The following is an 18,184-nucleotide window of genomic DNA, read 5'->3' as shown; positions in this document are numbered from 1 at the left end:
AACATAAGCTGCATTGCAATGTGTGTTGCGTCACTAACCTTGCTGGCAGTTGGTCCCTGTCCAGCCATCCACACAGTCACACGTGTAGAAGTTAATGTTATCCGTGCACTGTCCACCGTTAAGACACGGGCTGCTGGAGCACTCATCGATATCTGTTGAATTTACCAACATTCAGGTGTAGCTGATTTAGAATTCCATCTTAAAACTTAACAGTGATTGTAATACAATTAAGAACAGTACTTGCAACTTCTATTTAAAAAAAAATAATTAGGTCATAAAAATGTGCACGAGACGACTGATAAATATTAGAACAGTATTAAGCATAGAACTTACTCTTGTCGCATTAAATCATTATGATGTAATATTGTTACGCTCTCAACGGAACTCCTACAGACTGTGACATCGAACGTTGCTATATTTCTGACACACACCGACTCCAGAAAATCAATAATTACAAGTCATCGTTACCTTCTTCACAGTTTATTCCTTGGAAGCCATCTCGGCAATCACAAGTGTATCTGTTGATCTCATCACTACACGCTCCACCGTTCATACATGGCGAACTGGCGCACTCGTCAATTTCTGAAAATAGAATAAAATGAACACATACAATACTATCTTAATGCGACCCTACTATCATGTAAGTTTCAGTTATGTTTACAAAATGTAACATATATAACAACAGTTTAATCCCATCAAAATGAGCACGCATACACTTGCCCGTCCATGTGCAATACATTGAAGATAAATAGAACATGGTAATTGGTCATCTGTTTTTCTTTTCTGTTCACACCAAATGGCGAATGTTTGAACTGAATTCATTGAACCACTTTACATTGGAAAGCGTTGTTTTGATAGGGCATAGTTTTACCTTATATACTAAGTGACAAATCTTATTGACAAACATATTTCCTCCTCTTGTTTTCTACTGGCATTGTAGCTCAGTAAGGCGTTTTCTTAAGTATTGCGAAAATGTGGAAATCCATAAATTATGCACACCAACGAAAACACTAAATCATCATTATTAAGTTGCTTTTGATTTTGCGTAATTTACCAAATTCACACCGTGGCCCAGTAAACCCGGGAAAACAGATGCAGGTAAAGTCATTGACGTGATCAATGCAGGTCGCTCCATTTTCACATGGCCCACTAAGACACTCTTGGATATCTGCAAACAAAGTGAAATACAGGTCAAATTCTATTGCATGTATGATACGCTGTAGACAAAATACACAACATGATATTTGTGACCATTTAAAACAGAAATGCAATATCTAGATTAAAATTATCTCTTAAAGCATTTTAACAGACACGAGATGATATCAAAAAGCAAACTCCCATGAAAAATGAAAGCAAATTAAAACCAAAATACGGTGCACGTGCGAAAAAAACCCAACAACAAGAACACATCATAATGGTGTGAGTGCGGTATTTGGGTTTTACTATGAGAAAAATGTCTCAATCATGTTCTCAAAACGTGCATCATATTCAGGCTTTCATCGTTCAACAAGAACAATTCCATTCTTGCCAAAAAAAAAAAAATGTAATAAAAAAAAAATCCAGAAACCAGCAATTACAAACAGGTGAATATAGCCCGTGATAGAGGGGTAACACGTACCCGATTCGCATCGTACCCCGGTGTACCCGGGGCGACAGGTGCAGGTGAATAGGTTCACCCGGTCTGTGCAGGTTCCTCCATTCTCACATGGGTTGCTTGCACATTCGTTGATTTCTGTCAAGAGAGTGATAATGACATAAATTTTACTGCCCTAAAACTGATTCATCAATTTCACATGTTTTAGACCAATTTGAGACTGTCAGATGGGGACAGATCCTTTTCACCAAAGCAGCAGACGTTTTTCAGAAATGTTCCTTGGATGCAAGGAATGTTAGAGTCCCGTTACAGCAATGTCATCATTAACCGGAAAGAAGGGCCTACCAATGAATCACGCGTACTGATCACAATAGTAAATCTCTAGATTGAGGGCGAAAATCCATGGAATGCTGGTGTGTCGGGGTCTCTCTTTCGGTTCGTATTTTATCCAAGCCATTTTCTCCAAGCCAGAAAAGCATAATTATAACTACCTTCTTATCATAACTCAACAACAACTATCATAAAGAGTCGCCATCTTCCCACCGCAGATATGCTGGACAATTAGTATAGAGTTGGGCATAGTGACTCGAGTAAAAATGATTCTTAAAATGCATCTATCTAAAAAACAGCAGAAAGTGGTAATAGAATATTGCATGTGCGCGGCCCTTTGCCAACAGAAGATAAAATAGTCAAATGATGTATTGATTTTACTCACCAAATTGACAATTGTTTCCCTCGTATCCTGGAGCGCATTGACAGCTGTATTGATTGATCTCGTTGTGACAGGTGGCTCCGTTTTGACACGGGTTACTCGCACACTCGTTGATGTCTGCAGAAAAAGTACATAGAACGAGTTGTACAATTTGCCTATAAGTCAGCGGAATCATAAAGTGAGAAACACAAAATACAGTTTGAAACTGCAAATAGTATTTTCAGTCACATTATACCTTAATATATATATATATATATATATATATATATATATATATATATATTTCATTTCATCTTGTTTTTGCACCGTTTGGATGTAATGTAAAGTAATTCACATGTTTTTGTCTTGTCAATAAATTTGACGAGTTGTTTGGCGATGGGGTTTTATTATCATAATATACAAACTTGAGAATGAAGATTTTGATGATATCACAAGAAGAAAGAATTACCTGTTTCACAATGAGTTCCAGTAAATCCAGTGACACAGAGACACACATAGCCGTCGATCCCATCAAAGCAGGTAGCACCATTCTGACAAGGGTCGCTGCTACATTCTTGTCGATCTGTATCAAATTTGTGTGATAAACGAGAACACATTAAACGGTATAGTATCTCCACAAGATGTCATTCAACAATCTTGAAGTTGAATCAGACTGAAAAGCTGACGATATTAGACTGAAAGGTGTTGGTCTCTTGCCGTGTCTTGCGACAAGGGATTACGTGTCGTACTTCCATACTTTCACGTGAAAACTATTAAACACCCTTTTCAAACCGAGAATTACTTAATAATCTCAAATATTGACGTACCACCGATTGTTTTAAATACAATTATGTGAATGAACCTATGCCACAATAACAGGCTGTCCTGATAATCATGAACGCAGAAGTATAGCATTTATTAACATTTGATCTCTTCATTCGAAACTATTTCACGAGACTTGAACGGACAGTTTATAGTATCTCCGATCACTTCGACAGCAGTTTTAACGTAGTCCTTATCAAATACTTTCTATTGTATATAGTGGAACAATATATCACATTACCATAAACACCACTTAATTCACTTAGACAATAATTAAACGGGAAAGGTTGTAATTTAGCTCCTAGTTCACACCTGTTTGACAATTGTAACCATGCCATCCAGGCGGACAGGTGCAGAAATATATATCCGTTCCGTCAGTACAAACTCCACCATTTTCACAGGGGGCGCTGGCACACTCGTCGATGTCTGTTGAGAATCAAACACACAGTGATATCATTAATGTATGTAGTATTTATAATGTTCATAGAGTTTTGTTAAAGTAAAAAAAAAAAAAAAAAGGTTGAATGCAATCAACTAAAGACATGAAAGGCAAATTAGAACATGTTGTTGTTACTCACCTTTTATACTCTTCCACGGATTGTCATTAATAAAGGATGTTGAAATTTTCTCCCTTTCTATCGGGGATGAGAGAACTAACTTCTTAATTCAAGACATGTTTAAAAATCATACCTTCATCACAGACTGTTCCAGTCCATCCAGAAGCACAATCGCACGTAAAACTATTTGTTCCATCTATGCAGGTACCGCCATTTTGACAGGGAAGACTCGAGCATTCGTTGATTTCTGTGAAAAGTGATTGAAATCAAATATACTTTTTGCTATCAGGCATCTTATACATTCATGCATTATAAATGAATATGTTCGTGGTGTTGTAATATAGCAATGGCTAGCAAACATTGATAGTAAAAACGACTCGTTTGAAGATAGGTCTACACGTTTCTCTCATTTTTTTTTCCAGAATTGAGTCTGATATCCAGTACTATTATTCTGCCGCTTGCGTGGCGGGAAGGTTGGTCATTTTTATTTACTTTTGGTATTGGCTTGGTATCAAGAGGAAGGCACAAACATAATATCATGGTATTGCCTTCATATACCTGTAGTGTGGTAATGCTTTGGAGGGGATTGAACACAGCCTTCTCCCTCCACTTCATAATATATGTTTGTATTTATGCTTCAACTCTACAGAGGCTACTACGTTTACCAATTTCGCAGTTGGTTCCTTGCCAGCCTCCATCACACACACAGGTGTATTGATTGATTCCATCCTGGCAGGTGCCTCCATTAAGACAGGGTGACGACTGACATTCATCGATGTCTGTGTGAGGTGAAAAAAAAAGAGATCCAACATTAGTGCTTACATGGGCAGAATTATGTCACAAGCGACGATTTTAAATGTATCTGTGTTATGCTGCATTTACACCATGCTTCCGGCGGCCAGTATGACCAGACGCTGTTATATATGTTATGTCTGTTAAAGCTCCATGTTCACTGGAGCGAGGACTGGAACGAACAACACTAGAATACGGAGGGGGAAAACGGGAATATCTCGTCTACCCACGTCACACTGTAACGTTTTGGACAAAATGGGGCTGCCTTGGCCGTCGGGAACATGGTGTAAACGTAGCATTATAGCCTGAGTTGCTGCTGCTGTTGTTGTTGTTGTTGTTTGCACTGGTACATCTACTAGTAGTTGTGTGCAGTTGCATGTATGCATGTATACGTGAGTGTGTGCTTAAGTGACCGGACATATTTTCCTGCTGTAATTGGTAATATTTAGGCATTTAAAAAAAAAATTGGATTAACTGTGTAAAACAGGCATGAAACGCTTCGACAAGTAAAGAAACTCGAATAAGAGAATTGAAACAAACGCATAAGCTTATCGATTAAGATCCAGAAAGTTTGACACTAGCTGGCAGACTTATATTTATTTTTAATGTGTTGCAGAAAAAAATCGTGCTGTTTTTTCAGCATTCTTTACTGAAAATATATATTTCGCAAAATCGCGTTTCCAGGTATAAGGTTAGATGGTTTTCAACTTACTGGTTTCACAGTTGACCCCTGTAAAACCTCCTGCACACGAGCATGTGTACATATTCTGGAGATTGTTGCATGTTGCTCCATTGAGACATGGGCTTGAAACACATTCGTCGATATCTGTAGAAAGAACAAACCATTAGCAGAAATTTGCTCAAAGCTAATTTTCTTACAAAGAAAACAATTAGACATGATAATGGATTTCAACCCGGTATAAAACATCTGATAACTCAGACTTTTTTCTTGAATAAGCCTGCAAAGACAGTGACAAAGACGAAGGAGAAATGTGATAACCCAAAACAATGAAACAACAATTCTCAAAAGTCACACAAGGCTACCGTTGTTCAACAGTGTTCAAACTTTAGAGACTTATCCGGCTGTAGCATAGACTAAACAAAGTGACGGGAAAAAACTAGACATCCTAAAGACAAATACATCCAAGCGTACATTACCACTGTAATGAACAAGACTGAGTTCTTAAAGGGCAGAAAGTGGTTGATTGATCAAACGCTTTATGACCTCTTACTACAGTTACTCCGCTTTCATTGCATCGTCTTTGAGTGTACTCACCCACGAAGCAGTTTACTCCGGTCCATCCTGGCGCACAGGTGCAGACATAGTTGTTGATTTGATCGTCACAGGCAGCGCCGTTACCACATGGGTTGCTTGCACACTCATCGATGTCTTTGAAGGGGCAATATAAGAAGAGAAGAATTAGCTTGATAAGACGATGCAACTTAAAAAGATATACTCTACGCAGACCTCCAAAATTTGTTTTGTCTGAACTAGTCACTTCTAAATCTTGGACTCGTACTGCTACTTCCCCTTAATTTCAGAATATTTATCATCAGAATTATGTTAAAAACCCAGAGTTTCAAATATGAGGCTTTGAGTTTTACAGGTAAGCTAAAGAGTAGTCAGCATTGTTATAGATCTCTTACCAACGTCGCAATTTGTGCCGGTCCAACCGGGACTACACGTGCAGAAGTACATGTTGTTGGCGTTGCTGCAAATCCCATTGACGCACGGGTTGCTGGAGCACTCGTTGATGTCGATATCACAAACCGTACCGGTCCAGCCTGGCGCACAAGTGCACTGGTAGCCGTTTACCAGGTCCGTACAGGTGGCGCCATTTCGGCATGGCGCGCTCGCACATTCGTCGATGTCTATAGACATGAGAAGTTGGGAAAATACATTTAAGACACGATCCCACAGAAGAGGTGAAATCTTGTCGATGATGTCACTATCCTCTTTATTTAAGTAATTTGAGTCAATAAGATCTATTATTCGGAGGAAGAGCGTGTATTTTATCCATGCTCTTATCATGATATAGGAAACAGCGAAATTCTATACATTCTAACCACCACGTGACACATTCATATGATTTCATTTCACAAGTTGAAATTTTAGAATGGCGAAACACGTTGCCAGAAATCGGAAGAAATCCGAACTTACTGTATACGATAATCTTTCGTGACTATATAGCCAGATTCTATTGCACACAAATTGACTTACTAATTTCACAGTTTATGCCGGCCCATCCACTTGCACAAGAGCAGATATAGGCGTTCACCAGATCTCTACACGTTCCACCATTCTGGCAAGGCACGCTGGCACACTCATCGATGTCTTAATAAGGGAAACAGAAAAATGGGAAAATCGTCATTGTGATATCACTAGAATAAGCGAAATAAAGCTAACAAACATTGCAAAGACATGAATTTTGAAAGGACAACGGGTCATTTTCTTACTCCGATGCAAACTCACATGACTACTTCGATCTCGTCAGTAGCTAAAGATTTATCAAGAATCTGGCTAAATCCCTGTATAAAGTAGGTCAAACTGGATGTATTCTAGAAATATTCTGACCAAAGTCACTCTGGAAGTGAAGCTTGACTGTGCTGATAAATGACAGTTTTTTCCCCTTAGGCTTGACGAGACTTGATCAATGAAATAGAATTTGAAATAGAATTTGAGATAAAAGAGGAAAAGAATCACCAGCTCCGAAAGACATGCACAAAATATCACTGTTAATAACATAATATACAAAATAAGATGCATATCAAATCGTTGTACACCTTGCTCGCAACAACAACAACAACAACAACAACAACAACGTCTTACTTGTTTCGCAGTTGGTGCCATTGTATCCAGCTTGGCAGTCACAGGTGTACAAGTTCAGAAGGTTGTTACACAAAGCACCGTTCTGACATGGATTTGAGCGGCATTCGTTCACATCTGAAAAAAAAAAGGAGAAGTGCAGCTGATTCCATCTCTAACATTCCATATATGTATATTGACCTACACGTTCATTAGGAGGTATTTTCTCGAATTCCTTCAAACCTTCAAATTGTGAAGAAATCGTATCTACAAGTGTCGTCTAATCAAGAATGGCTTAAGCTATAGACTTATTTACTTACGCTTAAAAATCATAAACATAAGTTACGAATAGAGGTACGTGTTCCTGCTGATAATAATACACTTGTGTGAGACTTGTCTGACATAATAATTATATCAACTAGTACGTGCAACCTGGATTCTAAGTATTGACTTGATTTGTTTATATTTTCCTCTTTTCATCTCACATAGTTTTACTCACCTTATTTTTTGTTACCAAAAAAAGTGATGTCTATATGTTAATATCGAAAATTGAAATAATAAAATTGAATTGAATTGAATAACGGGTAAAGTGAACAGCTTGTAACTATAGGTCCCCACAACTGAAGTTCCATGAATTTGAATAAAAGCATTATGGCCTATTCACAGTTCTGCTATTTCTTTTTTTTTTTCATTTTATAGTGTCTTTGTCAGGTTCCAGACATAATGTTACCAATCACAAATCCCTCGGAAATAATTGCAACAATGTTAGTTCATGACAGCATTTTCCAAAACTGTTAGACTACTTAACAATTTGAATTATGACAGTCTAAAAACTATCAACTTTTAGTTGTTCTCTTGGAATCTTTGATGATTTAATTTGAAATTATTTGAATGTATAACGTGGCCATTAAACAATATACTGAAATACATTGCGTTATTTGTTGCATGAACAGTGTATATCATGAATCCAATGCCTTTTTGTTGTCGTCTATTTTTCAAAAAATTGAGAACTTAACCCTTTGGATGGCGGTACTCGTTTTCAAGGTACAATCTACCCGCAGAACACCAAACATGACTTACCTTCAGTACAGAACGTCCCCATGAACCCAGGGGCGCACGTGCATGTAAACCCGTTCAATTCGTCTGTACACGTTCCGCCGTTTTGGCATGGACCGCTGGCACATTCGTTAATATCTGATTAAAAAAAAAAAGAAGAAGATAGAAATAAACACACTAATCAAAAAGTGCACACGATAAGAATGCAATATGTCAGCTTACTTACTTGTCAATTTTAATGGCATGTCACCAAAAAACATGATTTATATGTATATTTAGACAAATTCAGCCTGCGACTATGTTCCGTTAACCCGATGAGGACGAGTCCCGAGTATTGTAGCAAAATCAGCCCCCTCTCAACGTATGTTATAATCATTTTATGTTTAATTATGGATGGTTATGTGACGAGTGATATGGTAATAAAATTGAACTACTGATTTTATTTAAATAACACTTTCAACATCTACTTTAGACTATATAAAAGCTGACTTATAAAAGCTTAAGAAGAAAGCTGAACGTCCAACCTACCAATGTCACAGTTAACCCCTTCCCACCCAGGAAGACAGACGCATTCATATCGGTTGATCTGATTGAGGCACTGAGCGCCGTTCTGACAGGGGGCACTGCTACACTCGTTGATGTCCGTTTCACAGTTGACACCGGTCCAGCCAAGGTCGCAGGTACACACATACTGGTTGATAAGATCACTGCAGATACCATTCTGGCACGGGAAGCTGGCACATTCGTCGATGTCTGCGAAGAAAATGAATATCAAACATAGTCATTTAAGCTGAACTTATCTCACAGTAATCCTTAGAACAAAATAAAGGAATAGAACTGGTCATCTAAGTATCTAACAGTGATTTTTTAAGTGGTCAAACCATTACGTTGATTTTTTTTTCTGCAGAATAATGCTTCGCATGTATAATACTGCTGATGATCAATGATACTAAGAATTATTATTTAATGATACTATACTACTACTTCTACTACTACCACTACTACTACCAATGATAATGATGATGATATCAATAATTATAATATCTATCATGATTACTAACATTGTGATCATTATCATTAATCATGATAATCAGCCGAGAGGTAGGCCTATAATCTATGACATAAAGAAGGCGTTTATCAAGATTATAGACCTACAACATGTACAATAACCACTATTTTCGTTAACGTTTTCGCGTTTGACGCTTGATTACGATATTCTCTTCAGATCGACGTTTTGTGAAGTTTGCCACCTAACGTTCTCACCTGTCTCACAGTTAGTACCAGTCCATCCAGGTAGACAGTCACACGTGTAGAAATTAGCCTCATTGTTGCACGTGGCTCCGTTTAGGCATGGGCCACTGCTGCATTCATTGATATCTGTTGAAAATTGCAAAATTTACATTTCAAATAACTCAATACACAATGTTTTTCTTCGCAGTTTACCCGTATATTGATTGACGTAAAATTACACACACCCACCAAGGAAAGTGAGTAATCATATCGTACAACATGTAGGTTTTGATTGTGTATATCACTCGATGATAAAATGCAAAATATATCAAAAAATTGGTATCACGATTAATCCTACAACTTACTTTCTGTTTCTGAATGCATAAATTGAGAAATGAAGAAAAAATAAACACGGTATGGGATACCTAATTACGGTGTGAAATCAAAACTTTACTTCCTTTCCTTATGATTCTTTAGCGTCTTCGTTTTCTCCCCTATATTCCTTTCCTTTAATTTCTTCATCAAATTTTATTCGATATCTTCTTGCTGTCTCTCTCGTATCTCCAGTTAGACGTTTATCCTCTCTGTATTCTTCTCACTTTCTCTTCTTCTTCTTCTTCTTCTTCTTCTCCTCCTCCTCTACCTCCTCCTCCTCTCTTCTTCATCCTCGTCCTCCTCCTCCTTCTTCTTCTTCTTAGTGGAGTATCTTACTCACCTACTTCACAGTTGGTGCCGGTCCATCCAGGTCGGCACGAACAAGAGTAGGCGTTGATTTCGTCGTTACACAAGCCGTTTACACATGGGCTGGACGAGCACTCGTTGATTTCTGTTGATATAAGAATCAAAGGGACATTATAAAGCTATTAAGTACAGAATGATAGCATCCCTTGGGTACAATACTTCCACAACAAATCGATTTATGCAAATTGTAAGCTAGCTGTAGCTTAGCGTAATAAGATATTCGAGTTTTCATCAGGTACATGTCCTTTTGTCATTCACTTCACCACAGCTAAAGAGATAAATGTTCTATATTCCTAACCGAATGATATCAAATATGTTTCTAACTCATAATGCACTGGTTCGATCATTGCTTTCACTTGAATTACTTGAAGGTGAAGCTTTTATTTTACTAATCTAACATTTCTACGTGTAGGCCCTATACGGAAAAGGCAGCGGACGTGGAAGCGATCAATGTTATGCGTATACCGTACCAAAATAATCTTTGTACAGCAGTCTATGCGCTAAAAGCACAAATCAGGTGACTTGCCAGTTTTCCGAAAAAAAAAAACCCAAAACAGCCAGATATTGCTTTGTATATGGAAAAAAAAAATCAATTATAGAGAGGGACCGAGTGACTTACCTGTCTGACAGATAATACCAGTGTAGCCAGGCGAACAGGTGCAGATATAGCCATTGACTTGGTCAGTACATGTTCCTCCATTTTGACAAGGTCTACTGGCACACTCGTTGATATCTGAGAGAAAATGGCATGTAGAATATTCATACTTTTACAAAATTATTACATTGTTTTAAAGTTCCATTCGTACGCCGTCAATATGTATGTGTACTCGGCGTTCGCTGTCTATAATTCTCAAGTTTCGGCCTAAAATTGACGATTTATCAAATTGTAGTACAGCCTTTTGGACTGTTCGTCGCCCAAGTCACAAAGGAACAAGCTCTCGTCAAGTTGTCATAATATTGTCTGTTTCGCGTTCTCTTTTTATTCTGTGGTTCCATAGTTTTATGGCATTTAACAAATATGTCACATTAAACCACATCTAATGGCTATCATCTTGTTGATTCTATTTCATATGATATTTACGTCACACAACTTTAGAGTATTCAAAACACATATATAAAGGGAAGGGCCTCTGAGATAGCCTGTCATTATCATTTTTTTTTACACACACTCAAAATCCCCACACAAGATTAGTGTACAAGGAAAGCACAGGGACACAGTAGAGGGTTCACTTACTGACGTCACAGCGAGGTGCTGTCCACCCTGCGTCACAGTTGCAGACGTACGCATTGAGCGTATCGATGCATTGACCATTCACACACGGGTCGCTCGAACATTCATCAATATCTGTCGTAAGCAGAAAATTCAGAATATCAGGTTACCCTTCAAAACGGTAATTACGTAATAAATCGTTTACGATGATAGGTACGTCTGGTCGATCATACGTGCAAGTATCTGCATTTAATTTACATTATAAAGTCATTATACCCCATATGGTAAGATGTGCGAGCATCTCGCGGCTCACTGTCATGTATAATGTCATAAATCCAGCTGATTACGTGTAGTTTTAAGAACAATTTTCCTCAGGAGCTCCTAACCTTAGCGAAAGGTAGCTTTTCCTCGACTCGCAGTTTCATCACTTAGCTTTTGTGTTATGCTGAATCATAGTGAAATGATATTCTGTTTGTGCTTTTGTACAGGTCGAACACTACTGTGAGTTGCTGAAAGCTATTATCCTCCAATGAAACTACTTTGTATTGTTATAACCCATATACCACGCATACCAGCAGCACAAAACCTCGTTGCTCTGACAAGGGTACGATATGCAGCTAGTGACTCACCCGTCTCACACCTAACCCCGGTGTAGCCCGGCACGCACTGGCAGAGGAACCCGTTGATGACGTCGAAACACGTACCTCCATTCACACATGGATCGCTGCGGCATTCATTGGTGTCTGAAAATTTGTAACAGAGACGAAAAGTTTTATTTCCCGCCCAGATTAAACCTTAAGCAATGAAAGTCATCAATGAGTAAGCAAAGAGGTCATTGCTCATTTCAAGAGTTATTGGCATGTTATGCCCATCTCTGTCATAACGAAGTATTAGTCAAACTTCTTTGAAACAGCATTTCATCCCTACACATTGCCCTACGTCAGTTTTGTAGATAGCTTGTCACATTTCCAACCAAAATTGGTCTAGAAAACTGTCATTTTCGTGCCGTAGCACAAATTAATTCAAACGCACATACACTACCTCACAATCTAGGAGAGTCATTCATGGATATACTGTATATGCATTAAAAAACAATTTGTGTTTTGCTAATGGTATTATGAATATAAGTGAAGAATATAAGACACAGTGTTATTAGTGAGGAGTGAACCACGTACCGATTTCACAGTGCAGTCCCTCGTAGCCACCCAAGCACGTGCAGGAATACCCATTCACCTCATCCATGCATATCCCGCCATTGAAACAAGGGTTGCTGGCACACTCATCAATGTCTGGAAGAAAGTTATGTACAAACTGCATCACTCTAGGATACTGTAGGATACTGAGGAAATAGCTTTGACTTTTATAGGCATCAAATCACGTGATCTTCTGCTTTATGCGATTATCATAAATAAAATTATTTGACATCATGCGAAGTAGGAATCCCGGTACCACAAAAGTAGAGTGCGACAACAGTTGTTAAGTGTTCATAATATTGAGAAAAGAAAGGCCAACTCTTCTACGCGTTATCGTTTTGGTGACAATATATGGTTGCCAAAAATCTTTTTGCTGACTAATTCAGTAAACTCTAGTGAAGTCTAAAGTTTGTAGAATCAGTATAGACTATTGTTTGTGAAGAACCCCATGGATTGGTCGTTGCTTGTCCGCACAAAGGCCGCTATCGGCAAATTGGACATAACTAACTTTTTATCCGCGTTGCGCGATAGCGGCCATTTTGCGGGCTAGCGACGGTATGTCACAGAATTTGAATAAATACCAATAGGAACTTAAGGCTGCTATGACAAAGATTAAGAGCTTTCTAGGGTACCTCATGACATAGCACGAAATCTTGCTCGTTTCACTTACTTTCGTTGCATGTTGTTCCGGTCCAACCTGCTGCACACTCACAGCGGTAAGAGTTGACAAGGTCGATACAGGTAGCGCCGTTTTCGCACGGGTTGGAGGCACACTCGTCTATGTCTGTTAGAATATGAATGGATTTAAGAACGTTGAGAAGCTATTTGATCAAAATAATCACCGACAACTTTTAAAATGTTTAACGAATTCATACTGACCTGTGAAACAGTTTCTGCGGCGATGTTAACATGCAACTTTAAGATTACCTTTTTGATAAACATTGTACTAGGTAAATCATGTATTCTATGACAATAATCTGTGAAGGAAACTTCCCTTGAAGGCCCGGGCATGCTAAGGGGCATATCATATTGGCATACACAGTTCATCATACTTATCCATACGCAGTGTGATTTCAATACAAACTTGAAAAGTATGACAATCTTGACCATTACACTTTCCCAACATAATTGATATGTGATATCAATGTTAAATAACAGTATCTCGAAGATCTTTTTGTCGTGAGATCGTGTTTTTGAACAGCAGTGCATGCATATAGACAAGTCTACATATTTATTATAAAGGACCTTCTGCAGATGTATAATCGCGTAGGTGCTGCTCCAGCTTTCAGTGCAAATTTATGACACAAAGTGCTTTCAGTATTATGTTGACAGTAATATCTGCAATGCTTTTTTTTTTCTCAATATATAATGTCCATATGACGTTCACTCTACTTTTTTTATTTTTTTTTTTTGCTTTGCGTATTTCGTTTCGTTTCGTTTTGTTTTGCTTTGTTTTGTTTTGTTCCTCTTTGTTTGAATAGACCACTGCCGCATGTGAAAAACAAGACATAGGCTTACTGATTTGACATTCGTCGCCTTGGTAACCGGGAGCACATAGGCAAAGATAGCCGTTGATGAGATCATTACATGTTCCTCCATTCTGACATGGCATGCTACCACATTCATCAAAGTCTGCAAAACAATGGAACGAAGTTAACATAAAATGTAAACATCAAATGCTGGCATGGATTGACAATACTTTTACAAGAGCGTCTTTTGTCAGAAATCATATATGTCATTTAATCCAATAAAGTTATTAGAGTTACTGACTGACTGAGGCAAAAACAACATTTGGTGGTCGTGGCAATATCATGTGGAACATGAGACTACAATTTCCATTGGCTCATCTCCAAAGTGCCGCTAGCATCTCTTTTTAGAAGTGTATAAATAGGATCATGAAGGGAGGTGGTGGGTGAACACGAACTATGCTCATGATATACTTACGCTAATGACATGATCAGAGTGAACACTTACTGATATACGTATGTACACTCTCCGTTTGAATGGAACGAGATTACAATGAATATGATGACTGGCTTAGGCTCACACGATGTTATTTCTAATTCTACGACATTAATGATAGGAAAAGATTTTCTATATGTATCGCTGGACAGCCTCGGGTGAAATAAAAACAGAAGACACTTATCATGAAATAAAAGGTAGAAGTAGAAAGAAGGCGACAAAATGGCGGATTTGGCATACTTTACACGTCTTGTTTGTTTGTTTTTTAATAATATGCATGTATGAAATGTGTTGTATGTGTCCCTGTTTTCTTCAGTTTTCCCTTTTCCGATAGTAATGTACGCAGCGATTACCCTGTTACATTAGCATGAGAGAAAATATGAAGAGACCGTTTATACTCCTCTATCAAACTAATGTAATCTGATACAGAATTAAGGACATCCTTGGGTGCATTAATAAGTCCGATCCTTACTCAGTTGGCACTCATCGCCTACAAAGCCGGGCACGCATTCACACACATAGCCGTTGACCAGATCGGTACAAGTTCCCCCGTTGAGACAAGGGTTGCTAGCACACTCGTCGACATCTAAAGAGTTACACGTACAGAGAGATAAAAAGACGGAGGCCAATAAGAGATCAATATGCATTCTGTGGACTAATAATACATTGAAAGGCAAGGTCAAACGGTTTTGTCTATCTCATGAAAGTTGCCCTGTATGTTTCCCCCACTCCGAATATTAAAATAACAACAGACGAGAAGTCAATCAAATCAAAAATGAAAAAAAAAAAAGGAACCGAAAGTGATTGACGGTACAAAGTGAAAGAACATTCATTAGATGTTTAGGCAATACGACGGTATTGTAACTTTAATTTCAAGTCAAAAGCCGAAGGAAGTAAATCCACTGCAAAGGTGACTTTGCTTCTCAAGAAAATTGCAACATCTTTCAAGATAAACACAGCGATGAATAAGTTTTGTTTTTCTTTTGCAAGAGTATACAGAAATTTTAAGCAATTAAATCATTCTACAACCTGGTGTGACTTGATGACGATATAAATCCAGATGAACAAAACTTATCAAATCCTTCAAAAGAAAGTTTTGATACACACGAAAAAAAACCCCCACAAACCTGAAAGTGTGTCAGTGCAAGTCATAGATCACCCTCTTATGATATTCTCTTTATGGTCTTAGAGGTAGTCGAAATTATACATCTTTTTGTTTAATTATCTTACTTTACTCCTCACAATTCTCAAAAGAGATACAGAAAAACAGGACTGAGCAGAAAATGCATTTTTGTTACTCACAGTAAGACAAGAGAAACACAGCACTCTGTGTTTATCAAACTCACATTAAATCACAAAGGTTTCAGAAAAGTATAAATGTTCATAATCATGTAAAAAGTGGAAGGAATAGTTCATCAACAACACAGATAGGGTAAAATAATCTTAACCATTGAGGTAAAGGAAGATGATTTCAAATTCATACCAATCTCACAGCGAGGACCGGTCCATCCAGAGAGACAGGTACATCGATAGCCGTTGATTTCGTCCGTACAGGTGCCGCCATTCAAGCAAGGGTTACTCGCGCACTCATCGATGTCTTTATGGGAGAAGAGCAGTTACATTGCATATCTTCTTTGTTTTGTTTTGTATTGTTTTAGTTCGTTTGTTTTGGATAGGGGTGCCATGTAAAGAGAGGAGAATTGATACACACTGGTGTATACAGAATGGCAGATTACTGGATTGTAAAATGACAGACAAGTAAATAGAAGGAAAGGTAATAGTAGAACACGGCAAATGATTCTGTGATTGAATCCTACAAGGTAACAAATCTATTCTTAGAGGATGTGTCCAAAATGAAGAGATGTTCAAAAACAATAGCAATCAAATGATCCTACGATTGTGGCTATGTGTTGACAAAATTAGAATGATGATGAATTTCGTTTGTTTCTTTTGTTCTCTAAAAGATAAATTACAATTTGTACGTGGCAAAAGATAGTAATGGCAATGATACTACTAAAACAACAATGGTTACTATACTACAATTAAAGGACAAGTTCACCTTCATAGACATGTGGGTTGAGTAAATGCAGCAATATTAGTAGAACACATCTAAGTGAGAGTTTGAGCAGAATCGGACAATCTGTTAAAAAGTTATGAATTTTTGAAGTTTCTGCTCAGTCACGGCTGGATGAAAAGACTACTATAACTTGTGATGTCACAGGAGTACAACGATATAAAGAAAAAATAAAGAAAATTCAACATATTTCCATTTTTCTCGCATAACAAAAGAACACTCGAATTCTCTCTTTCAGAAGGCAGGGGGAATAATATTACCTTTTACAGACGTCAGTAGCAAGTCGAAGAACTGTGCACTTTATTCAAAAAGTAAAGTTTTGTGAAATTCTCTTTTTATTTTCCTTATATAGTTGTACGCATGTGACATCATACACTGTAGTAGTCTTCTCTTCCAGCAGTGACTGCGCAGATACTTAAAATATTCATAACTTTTGAACGGATTGTCAAATTTTCCTCAAATTTTCACTGATGTGTTCTACTGATATTGCTGCATTTTCTCAATCCTTATGTATATGAAGGTGGACTTGTCTTTAATGATGATTGCTATACACACAACTTATATAAGGATATCTGTGAAGAAGTCTTTTTTTTTTCTATGGAATAATATGGCCATAATGACACATTGATTATGAATGAATGAATATCATCAATGATTTCTACGCGTTTCTCAATCTCCAGCTTAAATTCACTCATATCTACTGCTGATGGTGACTATGTGTCTATGTGTGAGACAGGTGTGGAAGTGAGTATGAAAACGCCAAAGTAAACATGAACACATGCACTGAAGAAAACTCTTTTTGAATAGATTCGTATGACAATAAACAAAGAATTGTCTAAATTGACGTGGAAACGATTGAGAGGAGCCGTCACAATGTTGATATGACTTTGGGCAATGAAAAATCTGAATGATAGGCCTACCTATGATTAACACTCTGCAACAAGTGCTTTGCATAATGTTATGATCTGTGCACACAGTGTAGAGTAGGGTTATAGTGACAGATCGAAATTTGTTAGAGATACAAATAAACCAGATGACATTAGGAGAAGCCGGGAATCCAACGTACTTGTCTCACAGTTGTCTCCTGTCCAGCCGGGGGTACAGAGGCAGTCATACCCGTTGATTCCATCCACACACGTACCGTCGTTCATACATGGATCGCTTGCACACTCGTCAACATCTAACATAGATGAGTTATGGAGAGGAATGAGAAAATCACCACTGTAGTAAACCTAGACAAACTCTTGTCTCGGATCTCTTGCTCGTAGTTTGTCCCCTTTCATTACACAAACACCTATAGGTACAAATTATTGAAATCACAGGTAACCTCGAGGATGAAAATTACACGTTTAAGTACTCTCAGACCGGGACATAGATGTATAATGAAGGAGTGTACTATAATGCTGCTTGTCATTGGTATGGAAGGTTTGTGTTACGAAAAAGATCTTGCCGAAGA

General features: G+C 37.9%; 1 protein-coding gene across 1 annotated transcript in view; it reads right to left on the bottom strand.

Annotated features, from left to right (window-relative positions):
- Positions 1 to 18,184, bottom strand: part of LOC140231682 (uncharacterized) — a 178,846-nt gene that overhangs the window by 21,018 nt on the left and 139,644 nt on the right. The window contains exons 90-116 of the mRNA XM_072311836.1: positions 17,795 to 17,908; positions 16,138 to 16,251; positions 15,127 to 15,240; positions 14,211 to 14,324; positions 13,363 to 13,476; positions 12,675 to 12,788; positions 12,129 to 12,242; positions 11,524 to 11,634; positions 10,909 to 11,022; positions 10,264 to 10,374; positions 9,582 to 9,695; positions 8,847 to 9,071; positions 8,343 to 8,456; positions 7,287 to 7,400; positions 6,678 to 6,791; positions 6,104 to 6,328; positions 5,733 to 5,846; positions 5,169 to 5,282; positions 4,330 to 4,443; positions 3,798 to 3,911; positions 3,420 to 3,533; positions 2,755 to 2,868; positions 2,310 to 2,423; positions 1,619 to 1,732; positions 1,055 to 1,168; positions 469 to 582; positions 39 to 152 (exon numbers count right to left, since the gene is read on the bottom strand). Coding sequence (XP_072167937.1) covers positions 39 to 152; positions 469 to 582; positions 1,055 to 1,168; positions 1,619 to 1,732; positions 2,310 to 2,423; positions 2,755 to 2,868; positions 3,420 to 3,533; positions 3,798 to 3,911; positions 4,330 to 4,443; positions 5,169 to 5,282; positions 5,733 to 5,846; positions 6,104 to 6,328; positions 6,678 to 6,791; positions 7,287 to 7,400; positions 8,343 to 8,456; positions 8,847 to 9,071; positions 9,582 to 9,695; positions 10,264 to 10,374; positions 10,909 to 11,022; positions 11,524 to 11,634; positions 12,129 to 12,242; positions 12,675 to 12,788; positions 13,363 to 13,476; positions 14,211 to 14,324; positions 15,127 to 15,240; positions 16,138 to 16,251; positions 17,795 to 17,908 — 3,294 coding nt within the window. The remainder of the gene's footprint in view (positions 1 to 38; positions 153 to 468; positions 583 to 1,054; positions 1,169 to 1,618; positions 1,733 to 2,309; positions 2,424 to 2,754; positions 2,869 to 3,419; positions 3,534 to 3,797; positions 3,912 to 4,329; positions 4,444 to 5,168; positions 5,283 to 5,732; positions 5,847 to 6,103; positions 6,329 to 6,677; positions 6,792 to 7,286; positions 7,401 to 8,342; positions 8,457 to 8,846; positions 9,072 to 9,581; positions 9,696 to 10,263; positions 10,375 to 10,908; positions 11,023 to 11,523; positions 11,635 to 12,128; positions 12,243 to 12,674; positions 12,789 to 13,362; positions 13,477 to 14,210; positions 14,325 to 15,126; positions 15,241 to 16,137; positions 16,252 to 17,794; positions 17,909 to 18,184) is intronic.

The sequence above is a fragment of the Diadema setosum genome, chromosome 8 (genome assembly GCF_964275005.1).
Source record: "Diadema setosum chromosome 8, eeDiaSeto1, whole genome shotgun sequence".
Classification (NCBI taxonomy): domain Eukaryota; kingdom Metazoa; phylum Echinodermata; class Echinoidea; order Diadematoida; family Diadematidae; genus Diadema; species Diadema setosum.
Note: the sequence above shows the minus strand (reverse complement) of the source record. Positions and strands in the feature narration are given on the sequence as shown.